Source organism: Pongo abelii, chromosome 3, assembly GCF_028885655.2.
Source record: "Pongo abelii isolate AG06213 chromosome 3, NHGRI_mPonAbe1-v2.0_pri, whole genome shotgun sequence".
Classification (NCBI taxonomy): domain Eukaryota; kingdom Metazoa; phylum Chordata; class Mammalia; order Primates; family Hominidae; genus Pongo; species Pongo abelii.
The window spans coordinates 90,807,964-90,825,719 of NC_071988.2; the positions used below are offsets into that span (position 1 = coordinate 90,807,964).

The 17,756-nt window shown below is 33.3% G+C and overlaps 1 protein-coding gene across 5 annotated transcripts in view; it reads right to left on the reverse strand.

Annotated features, from left to right (window-relative positions):
- The window catches only part of LOC100447782 (UDP-glucuronosyltransferase 2A1), a 61,997-nt gene extending 44,788 nt beyond the window's left edge, over positions 1-17,209 (reverse strand). For 2 of the 5 annotated variants that reach the window (XM_054554030.1, XM_054554029.1), the window contains exons 1-3: positions 17,150-17,209; positions 10,922-11,690; positions 2,883-3,512 (exon numbers count right to left, since the gene is read on the reverse strand). In XM_054554030.1, the coding sequence (XP_054410005.1) occupies positions 2,883-3,512; positions 10,922-11,636 (1,345 nt within the window). In that variant the 5' untranslated portion in view covers positions 11,637-11,690; positions 17,150-17,209. Of the gene's footprint in view, positions 1-2,882; positions 3,513-10,921; positions 11,691-17,149 lie in introns of those variants that run through there. The other 3 variants (XM_054554032.1, XM_002814817.3, XM_054554031.1) reach the window with 2 other exon arrangements.
- Positions 17,210-17,756: the final 547 nt, after the last annotated feature.

The following is a 17,756-nucleotide window of genomic DNA, read 5'->3' on the forward strand; positions in this document are numbered from 1 at the left end:
AATAGATTCGCTTCTGGATATGAGTAGCAGTGATTTTCATAATTCCTGATATCCCTGTTCCCTTAGCTATTAAAGGTATTTTTAAAATGTTAATTGTTTTACTCATTTCATCTGTAAGATTTAAGACTTCCTCACTGATATAGAAAACAAGTTTTTTAACTGGTGCAATCAAATATGTCCTTGTACTTATTCCGATGTCCTTCAAGACATTTGGAGTTCTTCTTTGTCACAATTTAACATATCATTTCTCTAGTCTGTTTTTCCTACACAGAACTGAAGAACAACCATTGTAATGGAAACTCCACAAAAATTTGACATGTTGTTAGCTCTCCTGTGGTCAAACATAATTATGTAAAATTGTGTATCTGCCCTCTTTCAACATCAGTTTACAGTTAGCAGGTGTTCTTAATCCTTTGAGAATGTGATGGCAAACAAAATACAAAATGGGGTTTTACCAGTTCTTCACAGTATACCTTAATTTGAAATAAAATATTCAAGGCAGTTATTTGTTGTTCAAATTATGTTCAGTAACATGAGAAGCATAAAGGATTTAAGTAAATAAGGTATCTAATTTCTTAAATGATAGAATTTCTGAACCTAGATTATTATTTTGTAAAGGTAAGAAGTTGGGAACTTGCTGTTTTACAAAGCCTTTTTCACACTTATCTAATTTGTTATGGCTTCCTTTGAGAAGGAAGGTTTAGTATATACCAGAAACCATTTATTTTTTGTAGGTTTTTTTGGCTACTTTCCATTTACAGAGCCCTATGGTAATATAACTAGGGTTTTATCATTGCAGATTTCCTAAGCAGTTTGGTGTAAATAACATTTAATATAAGTATAATTCTTTATAATTGGTATGGAATAGCCACATATGATGTCATATGATCCTCCTAACGAATATAGTGAAATTTTTAACCCCATTTTAAAGAAGAGAAAGCACTGTGACTCAAAAGTTTCAGTTACTTGTCTGAGACCCCAGTTAGCAAGTGGAACCTGAAGCCACATGCATTTTTCAGGACCCTTCACCTTGTTACTTTTTGTATGTCTCTTATTTAAGGTGTATAGATTGTTAACTGATTCAGTAGCTACAATAATCACTATCCACTACATAGCTGGGTAGTTACAATTATTATAGAACACATTTCAAATGTCTTGAGACATACTTATGTGAATCATACCCAAATTAAAACAAAAATGTGGTTTGAAGGCATATAAAATTTGAAAGCCAGGAAAAAAAGAAACTACGGTTAAATTATGCCTTAAAGGAATTTTAAAAACACAGAATTATACTTGTAAAATGTTAGTTATCACATCTTCAAAAATAAACTCAAATTTTATTTACCTTGCATATGTTTTATATGTGGTATATTTAATATCTTTCCTCTAGACAAATTCTAAGAAAAAGTTGAAACGTTTTTGATAAAAAAAATTATTGCAAGAGTTTTGCAATATCAAGAGAAGAAAAAAGATATATTCAAATACCACTTGTGAAAGATAAGAGTAAGATCAAGTTAGTTTACGAGTATTCTTGTGTGTAGGACTTGCCACAGGTCTTTGTACTTGTTCTTACCTACTCCTAAAAGGCTTTTCCTCCAGGGATCTTATGGATTCTGACTTTCACTTCCCTCAGGTCTTTGGCCTGATGTCATTCTTTCATTTGATACTTTCTCTGCCTGCTCTATTTAAATATGCAAACTCACTCTAAGAACTATCTGCTCTTCTTACTTTATTACATAGCATATATCACAGGCTAACATCCATATATTTTATATATTTATTTTATTTATTGGTTGTCTCCTCTCATTAGAATGTAAGTTCCATGAGATAGAGAATTTGATCTGTTTTGCTTATTGTTGTATTCCTACCACTTAGACAAGTTGTAGGAACTAGGTTGGCATTCAACAAATACTTTTTTTTACACAAAGTAAACAAGAGAGAATGAAGGAAGAAAAGTAAAAAAGGAAGGAAGGCAAGAAGGAAGGCAGGCAGGCAGGCAGGAAGGAAGGAAGGAAGGAAAGAAGGAAGGAAAAAAGGAAGGACCAAGGGGAGTGAGGGAGAAAGGAAACAAAGTCAAAAGGTATGTAAAAAAGTCTTTCACATTACCTCTGTGAGAAAGTACCAGTGGTAGCATCATCTGTTAATTCCTGCTATTGATTAGTGTCCCGAGTACTAAGAGATCTGGAGGCAAAATCATCAAGAGAGAAGGAAATAAAAATATAAAGGGAGGCTCATAAAAGCCAGGAAAAATCAGTAATATAAACAACCAATCAGGACTGGCCTTGATGGTTAACATTATTGTGTTCGATTCTCATAAGGAATGTTTCATGCAAGGAAACATGAGGCTGGCCACAGGATAGAGAGAAATTAATTTGAGAGATGGTGTCCAACTACCCAGAGACGTGTAAAGACAGAGAGACAGTGAGAACCAGGGTAGAGTGTAAACTCCAGTTTTCTATTGTCTGATTCTATGCTTTTCAAAGCTTTCTGCAGACAAAGAAAATAATGAAGGACAAAGGAGGCACGGTAAATCATGTATCACCTCAAAAATATTTGCCAGGGTATTTTTCAGTAGTGTTATAATGTATCCTAATACGGGCACTTTCATTTATATTTTGAAATTGATTTATACATTGAAAAGCTATTACCTAAATGGACACAAAGTTGTTTGCATTAAGAGACAATAGCATACATATTAATACCACCATTTCATTGTTAAGGATTTATTCAAAGAGAATAATCAGGGAATTGTTTGTACAGAGATATAAGAAGTCCATTATCTTCAGCTCAACATATGCAGTGGAATGGAAATCTTTTGCCATACGACAATAAGAATAAATCAGGGATGTGGAGTCATTAAAAAGAGAAAATTTTAGACTTACCTAAAATTTTGCTATAGTATGAATTCCATTCTCCCCAGTAGGACTGAAATATATAGTCTTGAAGAGAATAAGATATGGTATTTTTAATCCTTTCACCAAAGGTCATCTGGTCAGTGAGCTCTGACAAGGCTGCCGGTACGTAGGAGACTGGTGCTGGAATTTTCCCACAGTGTCTCTCCACTGTTGATGCTGGAGAGAACCTCAATGTGTACATAAATGGAATTCCTAATTTCAGAGCAATGAGATCACCACAGATTGTTACAGGGTCTGCTACCAACACATCAAAACCACCTTTCTGAAGTCGTGCCATCAACTTTGGGTTCTTTAGTACACCATCACAGATTTGTATATTAATTTGAAAGAAAGTGTCTAGAAGTTTTCCTAGTTCTCTGTAGAAAGCCCATATTGTGAGAGGAGTTGGTCTATGGCCAATCCACAGCATTATCATATGCTCAATTAAGGAATCTATATTGCTCTTCTTGTAGGAAACAGGTATCACTTCAAAATTCACAGGAGAATCAGGATTGGAGTTGATGAATAGAGTTGCTGATGAAGCCAGTACAGTCACATTGAGATTTCTTTGAATCAACTCTTCTAGAATAATCTTAATATTTAACCAATGGCTACCATCTGTAGGCCAAATTAACACATTCCCACTTAGAACAACTTCAGTCAGAGTCAAATTAAAAACCAGCATCTAGACAAACTTCTTACGCATGGTAAAATCCCTTATGGAAACCATCCTACTGTAGATCCTTCCAGATGAAAAAAAAAAAAAACTTCAAAGTATATTTAGGTCAATTTTTAAATAAAATAATATTTAATGTGATGGTTACACTCAGTCGTAGGTCAATTGATCTTTAGATTAAAAGGTAAATAATACAATTCAAATTCCTATATGCACTAACATCATTATTTCAGTAACAGAAATAAAATCTGGTTCTTTTTAAAGAAAAGGAAGCAGGGGGTTATAAACCTACCATCTACATATTCTGTGATAATAACTATGATTTATAAAATACATCTTTGATATATTTTTCACAAAATTGAATAAACAACTTTCAGAGGAAGTTTGCTCAAACATTTCAAGGTGTTTTAGATTATATGGATTATAGAGTAAAATACTATGCATTTGATATAGAATAGCTTTCTTCTCCATAAAGCCAATCGATTGTTGTCTCCTATGCCTTTGTTACAGGGAATTTTTCAGTTTCTTCCATATGATCCAAATCAAGAGGATATGGCCCGGAACTCCAAAGAATCACAGACTTTGTTATTCAGAGAAGTTAGGTAGACACTGGAGTTCAATAGACCCAGATTCAAATATTGTCCTTTTATAAGATTTCTGACACCGGGGAATTATTCAGACCCTCCCATTCTCAGTTTTCTCAAAGAAAAATGAGAGGTGATGACATTAATTTGTTATATTACTTTGTGGATTAACAATAGTATCTGTAAAGCTACTTTTCAATCTTCTTGGTATAGAGTAAGAGTGTAGTAATGTTAGCGGTTTAATAAATTTGTCTAAAGATTGATTAGAAAATTAGTGGGCCAGCTACAGAATCACTGGCTAGACTTGGATATAATGAGGTCAGATATGGATATAGTGTTGCAATTCTTAGTGAATCCCAAACTGAGCAATAGCAATTATGTAATAACGCTGTTTTGAAATCATTACAGGCCACCATTAAAAAGAGAAATAAGAACAAATAGAGTGATTGAAAGGATAAAAATCAAAAATTAAGATTAGAAAATGACAGATTTTAAATTTATACTCAATTGCCCTTAACTTATGTAATTTCAGGCCCTTGAGTAACAAAAGAACTGGGAGGACAGAGAACAGGAAAGACAAGAGAGAGAAGTGATGGTTTTAGAATTTTTGCATTTGTGTCCTCTCAAGAATAAGCCTCAATTTGAATATAGTGGCAGTACCTGAAAAATTAATTAGATTTTTGAAACAAGGCAGCCAGAGAAGAGTGTAAATAATCTTAATGGTCTTCAAAATAAGCCCAGTAAAAGGGGTTTAAAAATCATAAAAAAATCTGTTGCTGTCAAACTTTCAATAAAAAGTAAAGAAAGCAAAACATCATAGAAAACATGAACAAAAGTCTATCTATAAAATACTTAGATTTGTTCAAATATTGAGTTACATGTAAGGAAAATATAATAATTAATTAGGGATTATTCACAAATGTAGCTACAATAGCACATAAAAGTTTATCAAAATATGCTCCAAAATCTCAATACATATAGATATCCCTAAATTACCCAGAGTAAGGGAAAAAATGATGATTTTAGTCAACTTCCACTTTTACGTAATATCTGCAGGGCAATAAAATATTTATCTAATGTAGTGAAGAACAATAAAATGTATATAACACTTTAATTTGAGTTGATTATCCTTAAAACAACATTTCGTTTAGTAAAATGTATATAATGCTATTAGTCTGAATTGATAATCCTCAGAACAACATTTCGGTATGAAAGATTTTTTTTTCCACTGAAGACATGCCCTTGCCTGAAAGTCTTCTCTTCCTAAGTGCTCCCTGAATATTGCACCTGATGGCTAGGATTCAACTCTGCTGGCTCTTTTTTCATTGTCTCCCCAAGGCCAAAAAAAGCCTGGAAACCAGCTTTCATACTGTTTTGGGTATGAGTGATTCAGTTTTATTTGAGTTTCTTGATTTGTATTCACCTAATTCTCTAAAAGCTTAAATTTAGATGTACTTTTAGTTTTTCTTTGTTTTGCTAAACAGAAACTGAGTATATTCTAGCACTTTGCTTTTTACCTCAGAGTGGAGTCTGATACTAATGATTCACCACTTTCTGAATTGTAACTAGGCAAGTTACTTAGCCTCCTCATTTAAGAAATGATGAGAACAATGGCACCTGTTTCCTATAGTTTTGTGTATGGTGCGACATAATGCAGGTAAATGATTCAGAACAGCACCTGGGCTCCATAAGTGATAGCTAGCTATGATGTTTTAGGGAGAGAATCTTATTTTTTAAATGATCAAATTAATCCGATCTCATTAACTTTGACCCTTCTCTACTCTTTCCCTCCTCCTACACTGACAGACTGGGGAATCTAGGGTTTGGTGCAGAATTTCTCAAACACTGAGAGTCTCCCCATAAGGCAGTCACTCTCAGTCTTTAGGCAGACCACAAGTGATAGGTTATTAACAATGCACAGAGTACCAAAATTTACAAATTATTTATTTTAAGAAATATATGCATATAAAACTCAAGATTATATCCACACAAATTGTCACTTCCATTTCCTTTTGTTCTGATACCCTTTCATGAGTGGGAGCAAAAAAGATAAGAGTGATCACTATCTCCGAGAATTTCCAATGTCCCAATGTCAATTACATCTCCAATGTAATGCCTGTGGCTGTCATTCAGCTTATGGCTCACTGCAGAAAAGGGAATGATACTAGAGGGTTTTTCAAAGATTCTAACCAATCAAGATCAGTGTAAATTAAAACAGAAAAAGAATAAAGGAAGAAAGGAAGGAGAGAAGAAAGCAAAGGAATGATTAGTAAGAAAGAGAAAAAGAAAAAAAGGAAGACCTAAGTAGAAATGTATTATTCTACAGGAAAAGATTCCAGTGCATTTTTTCTTCTTTAAAATTACTACTGAAAATCAAGAATCATGGAAGGATATACACTTGAATGTGTTTCATTTCTAGCACTTTATTTTACATTAATTACTCATGCTCAGCGAGCCCACAGTTCATGCAAAGATCTAGATATTATGATCATTCTTTTTGAAAATCTAGATTTCTTATTTAATAGACTTGCTAAAGTCTGTTATTATAGATGGCATTCATCTTAGAGATTATTCACCTAATTATTCATATATAATGTTATGTATTTTTACATATTATATACCTCTAATATATAGAGATTATTCACAAAAAAACCTTGTTTTTACAGTGGTTAAAGGGTAAAGTGCTGTTGGTAAGAATATGTAATGATTATGGATTATAAGTATTTTTAATGATAAAAATGTTACATTTTTCTCCCCTTAAATGTGCCCCAGTTTTGGTGTTTTTTTTTTTTTTAGATAAAAGTAAAAATGAAATACCTGGTTCCATTTTTTTAAATGCATAAAAATTCAAAAATTTTTTGAAGGTATACATCCGAAACTGTGGAACCCTTTACTTCCTTTCAGTTAGAGGTGACTTAGAAAGCTCTCCTCATGTCAAAAATATATCCCTAGACAATCCTCTCCAGACAACAGAATCACATGATGACCTACCCCTTAATGAATAGTAAGTTACCTGGTGATACAATGGCCTAATTATATTCATTCGACAAATCAAAAATAGGCAAGAAATAGAATAGCAGATTTTAAAAGCTAAACACATTGAAAAGAAGAAAAGTGTCCAAGAAAAATTTAACCTAAAATATTCTGAACAGTTAATAGATTTGCACCTGAAATTTAAAAAGAAGGAAAAACAATTCCTAGAACAAGGAAATATGAGATCAAAGCTTTGATATGAGAAAGATTTTAATTTGAATACTATTTTCTCATAATTTTAACATGTTTGATATTTCCAAGTCTCAATATTCTTTTCTATGTTACAACTTTTTTCTTGCAATGAACTGCAACAGTTCAAGGATTGAGAGAAAATATATGTAAATCACTTATCACATTGGCTACTGCATAGGAAGATATTAATATATACTGCTATCACTATTATGATATCCATGAGTTTGAGCTAAATGCCCATGATCTCAAATAAAATGAGTAATTTTACATTATAAATATCCAATTTCTACCAATTAGCAGAGATTAAGGACTCACTCTGACCTTCTTATTGCATTCCACTGCAGAGAAGTAAACTTAGGGAGTTGTTCTATTTATTTACTCAGGTGAGGCTGTGCGAGGCCTGAGTGGATATAAATTTGTTGCAATGATTTGATTAAAGAATTTTAAGTAAATATAGAAGATCAATTCAAATTACAAATTGGAAAGGAGTTATTTTTACAAGTCAGTTCCATTTATCATTCTCCTTTATCATTCTACATCCACAAAGTCTTGCACAAAAATAAGTTACTCTATCATGTCAATACTTTACTTCTTACCTGGTCTTTTAAATATGACTGTTCATGTTCCTGGCATCAGTAACAATATTGTGTTTTAATAAAGACAAACTTAAGTAGTCATTCTAAGTCAGAAGAGGGTAATTTGATCAGAAACATGATATATCAAAATCAGAGGACAAGAACATCTTTAGAAATCTTCATTATGTTCCTCTGAACAAATTGTTAAGAAAGATTAGCCTCATGTCTTAAGACCGAAAGAATAGTGTGCTTTTATTACCAGCATTAACCTACAGTCAAAATAAAATGGAACATGTGATTCCAAGACTGCCAGCTTAGGTAAAGTAAACTGGTGGATAACTTCACAAATAAAGAGCATAGTAATCATGATAATTAGAATTCCAAGGTTGATGACGGGCAGTTGACAAAACTGAAGTGGTAGGATTGAAAATGTAAATATAAATTGTGACCAAGAGACAGTCTTTGTACATTCCGCTCTTACATGAACGGAGATGCTGCACATATTGAGAGTCCCTTTTAGTTTACCACATACCTGAGGATATGAAGGAGATTTTGCCATCTTGACAGTTTCACTGCTTCACAAAACTTCAATTTTTTTTCTCCGCTCTCTTTTAAGATCTAGTTTCAACCATAAGATGTTTCCCATTCACTTTTATCTTTATAGGACACTTGAAGGTTTATCTATAATCATTGTAGCAAGGTTTGTATTCTCTGAATGACAGAATAGCTAGCTCTTCTTTTACATCCCAAGAGATAAAGATCTGTTTTTGAATTTTGGGCCAATTACTTAACATACCCAGAGGAGATGATGACTTTTGCTATCAGTGTTAATTATAATTGGTTTACCAGCTTTTGATAATAATCATTCACATGGCTGTAGTATCTCACATCCTCATTCACATACTAATCTATGTATATTTATTTTGATTGATATATATCAACTTTAGTTATTTTAGAACAGAGATCTGTAGAAAAGAAGCTAATGTGTCAGTAGGTATCACTACACAGAAATCTCACTTTTTCTTTTGCCAACATTCACGCAACCCACTGTTTTACACAGTACAATTTGTCATCTTTAAATTATTTTTAATAGCATTTAGGATGTTCATTCATTAGCGAGTAAACATCTCTAGGCCTTACAAGCTCTGCTTAGCAAACATTACAGTCTCTGCAGTCTGTGCATTATTACTTTGTTATCAGTAACAAATGCACATAAATTAATGTGTCAATGTTACTAACTCATAAGATTACCTCTGAGATCTCATCCCGTATATCCAGCTGCTTACTGGATTTCACTAAATATTCCCAAAAGTATCACATACACAACATGTCCAAAATTCAATGCAGTATTAATTTTTACTCTCCCATATTCGCTATCAGGATTGATTGGGCCACACTATTCTAAAATCCTTTCAGATGTAAACTAATTTAGTCCTTTTAGTAGCCTTGTCAGAGATGAGACAAATGAAGTTCAGGTGCAAAGAGACTGAATTACTTTTCCAAGCCACAGACTGCTATGTGGATGTTGTCTGTAAGTGCCTGCTCTCCCAATTGTGTTGCTATGTAGTCTCATACTGCATTATTTTCCTCCATTTATCAGCTACTTCTGTAGGGCAGGCTCTTAACCACATCTTTCCTAGAGTGATACATTAGTCTAGTCTCACACCTCTCAACTCTACTGCAACATCTGTCCAAGTGTTTTACAAAAATGAAAATCGGATCATAATATTTCCCTTTAGATGGCTCTCAATTGCTTATTAGATTAAAATGTTTTTAGAATGACATACGGGAGACTTTGAAATATTCATTGAATTAATTCACTCATTCTTGTGGTTCCGACGTCATTAGCATCTTCCCCCATGCCTCCCTCCCTTACACTTGAACCTTCAGAAATACTAAATTATCAGAAATATCCATCACACCTGTGCTGTTTTGTCTTCAACTTTGAGCACACTTTTCCTTCCCCATTCTTACCCTGCAGAAAAACTCACATTCAGTATTTTAAAATATCCTTATGCATCATCTGAACTCCGAAGTTTTACAGAATAACACACTGTGTCTGTTGCATAATACCTAACTCCTCTACATTTTGTATTTTGTACGTATTTCCATATTTACATAATTTACATGATAAATATTCCTTTTAATGTCTGATTTATCTGTTTGTGAAATCCTTGAACCCATGGACTTTATTTTAGTCTTCCTATCTAAAAGAGTGCTTAGTAAAGAGTAAGAAATCTATAACTAATGAAGAATAAATGGTAAAATTCAAAAGCATAAAAAATGGGCAAGGCCTGTTGGATTTTTAGACAAATATGTGCATAAACATATCAACATGATCAATATAGGCTTTTATTCTAATACCATTGATTATATTGTATTCATCAGGTAAACACCATATCACACTTAAGCAAATTAAATAAGCTTAGCATGGATAAATCATCCTGACCAATGGTTGTAGTTCACACCTTACAATTAAAGGTGATAAAGCCGTAACGTATTTTGTTTCTTTATGAGCCTTAATATTTATTAAGCGATGATCAGAGATTATCCACATATATGTATGTTCTTAAACATGCATATTAATGTCTGTATTAATAATAAGCTTGTGGAAAGTTAAACATTTTCCGGCTTTCTCCACACATCACTGCAGTTTCTAGGCAATTTCTATTTTGAGCATAATATCTGCATGAGATCCAGCCCAACTTTTAAACTGAAGTATCTGTCACTATATTTTATCCATAAAAGAACTGAATTGATATATTTAAGTCCATGCAATTAGAAAACAACACACTGTACTTCTGAAGTACAATGTCTTTTATCTTCTTTTCTGCTATCAAGTGATAGTTATACATAGTATATCAATACTTGGAATTAAAAAAGAATAGACATAGGGAAATAAAGAAGAGGCTCTACAAAGGTCTGTTAGTTCAAATTCAAGTAATAAAAACAAAATGTGTTACATACCTAAAGCTTTACTATAGTATGAATCCCACGATTTCCAAAGAGTTTCAAACATGTAGTCCTGTAGGTGGTAGGAGATGAAATTTCTTATTCTGTCAGTGAAAGACATTTGGTCGGTGAGTTCTGATAAAACAGCAGGAACATAGGAAGGAGGGTATGGTACCTTCCCACAGTGCTTTTCCACTGTTGAGGCTGGAGAAAACCTCAAGGAGTACATAAATGGAATTCCAAGTTTTAAAGCTACTATATCGCCACAAGGAAATACTGGATCGGACACCAGGACTTCAAACTTGCTTTTCTTTAGCTTTTCCATCAGCTGTTGGTTTTTAAGAACGCCATCACAGATCTCCTGAGACACTATGTGGAAGTCCTTGATTACTTTGGCCATCTCCTGATAGAATCTCCAAATGGTTGAAGGAGATGGTCTATTTTCCAGCCATGTCAAAACAAAGTCCTTAATTACTCCTTCTATTTTTTCTTTGCCAAAGGGCACCTTATATATTTCAAATGTCAGAGATGGGTTAGAGGTTGGTGTGATGAAAAGTGCACCAGAGGCAACTAGGACAGTCACATTATGCTCCTTTTTAATGAGCTCATCTATAATTATCTTAACATTTAGCCAATGACTACCTTCCATTGGCCAAATCAAAACATTCCCACCAAGAGTGGTTCCTATGAGACTTATCTGAAGGGAGAACAGCAGAAGGTTGTTTAACATGATGTGGCTTGATGCAGAAGATTTGATGAGATGTGAAGCAAATGTTTTTCTATGCTTTTAAAGAAAAAAAGGAAAGACAAAAGTATTTCTCACTTTTGAGGCAAACCATTAATACCCTTAAAAGCCTTCTTTCCAGAAAGTGATACTAGTCATAGTAGCTTCATATTTTAGGGTATTTACAGATTTATAGGTAATGTATCTTACTTCTCAATCTGTTGTTTTAATTTTAGTGTTTTAGTTATGATTCCTGCTGTCTAATCCTCCTTTTGAACTTGATACTCCAACCCTTTTTTGTGTGTTTCATAATTGTTACATTTTTACTATTAAATTGGATAAAGCTTCTGTATATCTCAACTCTACATTCAGGCCTAGGTGTTGAAACCTCAGATAGGACCAAAACTCATTCAGAAATGTAAAGATGTTAATGCTGTAAGTTTTTAAATTTTTAATGCATGAATATAATTCCATTTATCACAATTAAACATTATAATAATAGTTACAATATATAAGATTATGTCAAATAATATGTATAAATATATATTACTATAAATAATATTTATGAATTCAAATATTTATAAATTCAAATACTTATAAATGTGTAACATATAGTATTATATTACTACCTTAGTAATATGTTTACAAAAATAGTTTATGTTAATCATCAAGAAAATATTATAAATAAATGAATAAAATAAAATACGTGCAAGAGATTATAGGTAATGTTACTAGTGAATAGGAGCTATTTAAGAGAATTACTAAGTCAAGCATACATCTACCAAAAGTGGTGTTCAAAAGCTATCTAGCCTGCATGACGTGTAGACTCAGCCTTCAATGACTGCCAGCGTTTATTAAGTCCTTGTTATATTAGACATTATGCAAACTCTTTAACATGTTAATTTCATTTCTTCCTTATTTTAAAAAAGATCCAATTATGGATCTTTCATAATAACTCCCATATCAAAGAAAAAGAAACCACTGCCCAAAGAGATTAAATAATTTGCCATGTTCCTACAGCAAAATAAGAAAATATTACTTATTGGGTACAATGGAAATACGGTGTACACTACTTAAGTGATGGGTATACTAAAACCTCAGATTTCACCACTACACAATGTACCCAAATGGGACAACTGCACTTGAACCCGTAAATCTATAAAAATAAGAATAAATAAAAGACAGGAATTGCTGGTAGCAGTCTTAAGGATCTCTGACTCCCAGAGCCTATTGTATTAACCACTGGGATAGACTGCCACATCAAAATGTATCATGTCCCCTTACCAACTAAGGAATCCATATGAATAGCAGCCTGACAAAAGCATGCTAACACAATACAAAATAGTGTAACACACATTGGATAATATCAGATCAAGTAATTCAAGTAAAGCGATCTCTGTGAAAATATTATGTTTGTATGCATGTATCTGTGAATAAGCAGAGTGATCTTTTTGTGTTAACAAATCTTCTGAAATTATAAATTCTATATTTTTAGTAATATCATAAAAATGTCTCTTCTAAGCTCTCCCATCACCAAAGATAAGCTGTATGGAAACATCAACTGTTTCATTAAAACAATTACTTTTATAAAGTACTGTTCAAAGTTTAACAGAGTAATCATAAAATTCCTTGAATGTATTTCCATTGCAGGTTCTCTACAGAAGATGTTATGGTGTGCACAAAATTTTTGCCTTTCTGGTGTCAGTCTGGTTCATAGTGACTTGGAAAGAAATTTTAAAATAATTGTCATGATTCACTAGGATGTCATGATTCACTGATGTTATTTTCTTCATTTTATTTATTGGCAGCGAATCAGGTCCAGTTTTAGACAACTAAAATATAGTATTTTATTCAGGTGCTAGTGAGAGAGGAGAAAGCAAGAAACCAGTTGGGCAGATAGTTAGAACAAGGTCCTTTGGTAAAATTCTTTATAACAAAAGGGCAGCCTGAAGCTGCACAATCTTCAAGCACAGAAAAAGAGGCAAGGTCGACCATAAAACACCTTTGTCTTTTGTAACCAGCAAAAGACATATACATATACATATACACGCTGTGGGCTTCAGTGAGCATGTTTGTTTCCTTTTTTGGACATACTCAGATAAAAGAACTTACACAGGGGGGCTTGCCTACGACATGCCTGGAAGTGCACAGGTAAGATTAGTTACACAGAACCAGACATGTCTGTAATGGAAAAGTCCATCTCCTGACACATGCGCAGTAAGGAAACAGGGTAATGAGTAACTCAGGTTAAGGGCCTGCATGAGCATGAGAGGGAGTGGGTGGAGTTGTGAGAAATTCTTACCTTTGTAAATAAAAATCTTTTTTTGTGTGCCATGTGAAAATGAAACACCCCACCCCACTGGCTTGTTTATAAAAGCCTTTGTATTCAACTGAGAAATGGCAATCCTCTCAGGCCCCCTCTCTGCTGTGGAAAACCTTTCCCTTTCACTTATTAAACTTTCACTCCAACCTCACCCTTGATGTCCACGCTCATTAATTTTCTTGGTCCTAAGACAAAGAACTCTGAGTAATACCTCAGATAGGGAGACTGCTCCAGTGACCCTAGGCTGCTTCACTATGTGTTTATTGGGTACCTACTATTCACACATAGCAGTACCTACTAGGTAGAAGAGGAATCCAGGAGATCTTTCTCATATTAATTTTATAGTCTATCAGTGGAAGATAAGAAAAATACATACATATCTGTGACAAAAATCACTGTAGTACATTATAGTCAGCAAGATATTATAAACATAATTTAGATTTTAGAATAAATTAGGCCAAAGAATCCTAGCTTAACATTATGCTGCTTAATGTTTATTAGACTCAATTTTCTCATATATAAAATGAAAATTAAAAACAACGAGTTTGAGAATATAAAGTAATAAAATAAACAACATATCTTAATATATTAAAAATGAATATACAAAAAATACAATAAATTATTATGTAATAATACGTACAACATATAAGAAAACTATATATTTAAATAGATACAATTGTATTTATTAAGCAACAAGTATATTACCTGGAGTAAAAGTGATGTTTAAAAATGTACTATCTTTTTCAGGTAATCCCTTCTCTTTCTCTTCCCTAGAGAAACTAACAAGGGTCTTCAGATGAAATGACATAGGTAAAGTGTTTTCAGAGATCTGTAGAGATTAATTCCAGCTTTTTGGGGGGATTAAGGGTAGGGTGGAGGATAGGAAAGTCTTCATGAAAGGTATGATATTTGATATTCATGTTGAAGTATAGGGTACCTGGATGTGCATGACAAGCAGTGCGCAAAAAGGCAATTGCTGTTATGCCACTAATGAACTTTAGTGTTTTTAAATGTCTTCTATTTTAATTTTTGTGGAGTACATAATAGATGCATAAATTCATGTGATACATGTGATGTGCTGATGCAGCATAAATACCTCAGAAATATGATCAGTATTAAAAAATTTCTCACACTAGTGAGGTTAAATTTTAGATTGATTTGTATTTTTGAATTTAATAGAAAACTAAATGAAGTTATATTCACAACAGAAGGCTTAAAGAGGTTGTTAAGTAAAAAGATTTTGCCTAAAATGTGGGTCTGAATTTGTGTTTGTAATTACTCTGATCTTAAAATCACTGAAAAGCTAATCTGCCACTGCCAGAAAAATGTTGAAAGAAACACATCGTATGCCTGTATCAAAACATCACAAATATGTCATAAATATATACCTATATATACCATGTACACATAAAATTAAAAATAAAAATAAACTATGTGTAATATGATTACTATATTTGTGAAAGCTCATGAATTCAGAGAAAAAAACTAACGTTTCAGAAGAAGCTAGCATACTCAAATATTTTCATCTTAGAGAATGATAATAAAATATATACTTTGCTTAATTGTGTTGCAGGTAATTAGATAGGCATTAGGAATATCAGGTGACAGTTCCATGATTATCACACTGCCTCTCTAAAAATGAGAATTTGCAGCCAGTAGTGCCAAGGAGAGACAATCTCTTTATGATCCACAGCTGTTAACATTAAAGCATTAATTGAATGCAGATGCCAGAGAGGAGTGACTGCCTGGGCATGTGCATTAAGAGACAAAATGTTGAAGTGTGACCATCCAAGGACACTTTACCAAAAAATGGAAGAAAGCCTCAGATGAGCATATATACAACTTCCTAAACAGACTGTGCATGCTCATTTCCCAAGGGTAAGAAGGGCACTGTACATGTGGGCAGCCCACCCTAAGGGAAGAATCATGGAAAAGAGGCAAGCCTATAAAGTCCTAGGATCGAGGTTAAATGGGGCACTTCAGGTGCCCACTTGAGTCTCTTCCTAGTAAGTTTTCCTTTCTTTCCTGTTCTAAAGCCTTTAAAAGAAACTTCCACTCCTGCTCTGAAACTTGCATCAGTCTCATCTGCCTTATGCCCCTCAGTCAAATTCTTTCTTCTGAGGAGGTAAGAATTGAAGTTGCTGCAGACCTGTAAGGATTCGCCACTGATAACTCAGATGCTTTCTACTGGTTAACAACTGCATACAAAAGGAGTTAGCATGGTATTCACATTAACACAATTGGTTATTGCTTTTACAACAGCATTTTCTTTAGAAAAACTTTATGTCCTTTTTTTTTTTTTTTTTTTTTTTGAGACCAAGTTTCACTCTTGTTGTCCAAGCTGGAATGCAAGGGCACAATCTCGGGTCACTGCAACCTCCGCCTCCCGGGTTCAAGCTATTCTCCTGCCTCAGCCTCCTGAGTAGCTGGGATTATAGGCGACCACCACCATGCCTGGCTAATTTTTGTATATTTAGTAGAGACAGGGTTTCACCTGGTCTTGAACTTCTGACCAGAGGTGATCCACCCTCCTCGGCCTCCCAAAGTGCTGGGATTACAGGCGTGAGCCACCGCGCCTGGCCATCTTTTTTCTTTTTTTAATAAATAAAATTGATTTTGCATAAAACTTATTTGATTTATAGCATAAAACTTATTTGACTTAAAGTAAATAGATTTTAAAATAAATATTTAGAAATCCATTAAACAATATTAAGAAAATAAAATACCCACTAAGGATGACATCTTACATCCTCTTATTCATGTGTTGTCTTAAGGACCACAGTGGTCAGTTGTGTACATTATCCTTGTCTTCACCACATGTCAGTATAAAGTTTCTTATTTGTCACTTTATGTGTCATCTAATGAAAGAACAAACAACTCTCCACTGGTAGGAACAAAAGGCATGAGAAGAACCCCTAAAGAGGACTTTGAGTTCACACTTAGACAAAACTCTCAACTTACTGCTCTGTGCACACAGTTCCCTCAATATCTGTAAAATTATTTTGAAGTATAAAATCTGGGAGAAAAATCCATCAAATTATAAAAGAGAACTAATAATGCTTTCATTGGTAAGCAATGAAACAAACCAAAAGGTAAACCAACGTTTTAAACATTGATATTTCTTTAAGAAGAGAATGGAAAATAAATGTAAATATACATTTTATATTGATTATCATGAAGTTTTCTAGTTTCTTACCTGAAGTTTCCTGAAGGAACTTTAATAGCACTAATTTGACATTAGGAAGAAACTGAATGTAAAAAAATCCTAGGTGGATAAGCATAATATAATGAGTAATATGATCTTAAATGGAAAAAAGATTATGTAAAGTTGTTTATACTTAACCTTTTCCACCCACTACACTGTGAAGCAGATTAACCTTTTGTCACAGGTGTAACCGTCTGTTGGTTCCCTAGCAGCTATTTGCCCTGAATTTTGCATTTGCTATCACGGTCTCTGCCCCTACCCCCACTAACCAAGTATGTCAGGATATATCTAAAATAAGATTGACAATAATTAGTAATCTTGAGATTGTTATGAATAAGTATGAGCAATTAATGTATCTCAAACTCATGAAACAATTATATTTATTATTATGAAAAAAAGTTTTAAAAATTAAAATGTCTTTATTTTTATTTATTTATATATTTATTTTCCTGATTCATGATGATGAAAGTGGGTGGTTTGATTGATCTTTACCATAAATAAAGAAGATAGTAATTTAGATAATGAAACAACTTTTTTAGAGTTGCACACCTTCATTATGCACCATCCTTGGGGAATAAAATTACTGCTGTTTCTGTGT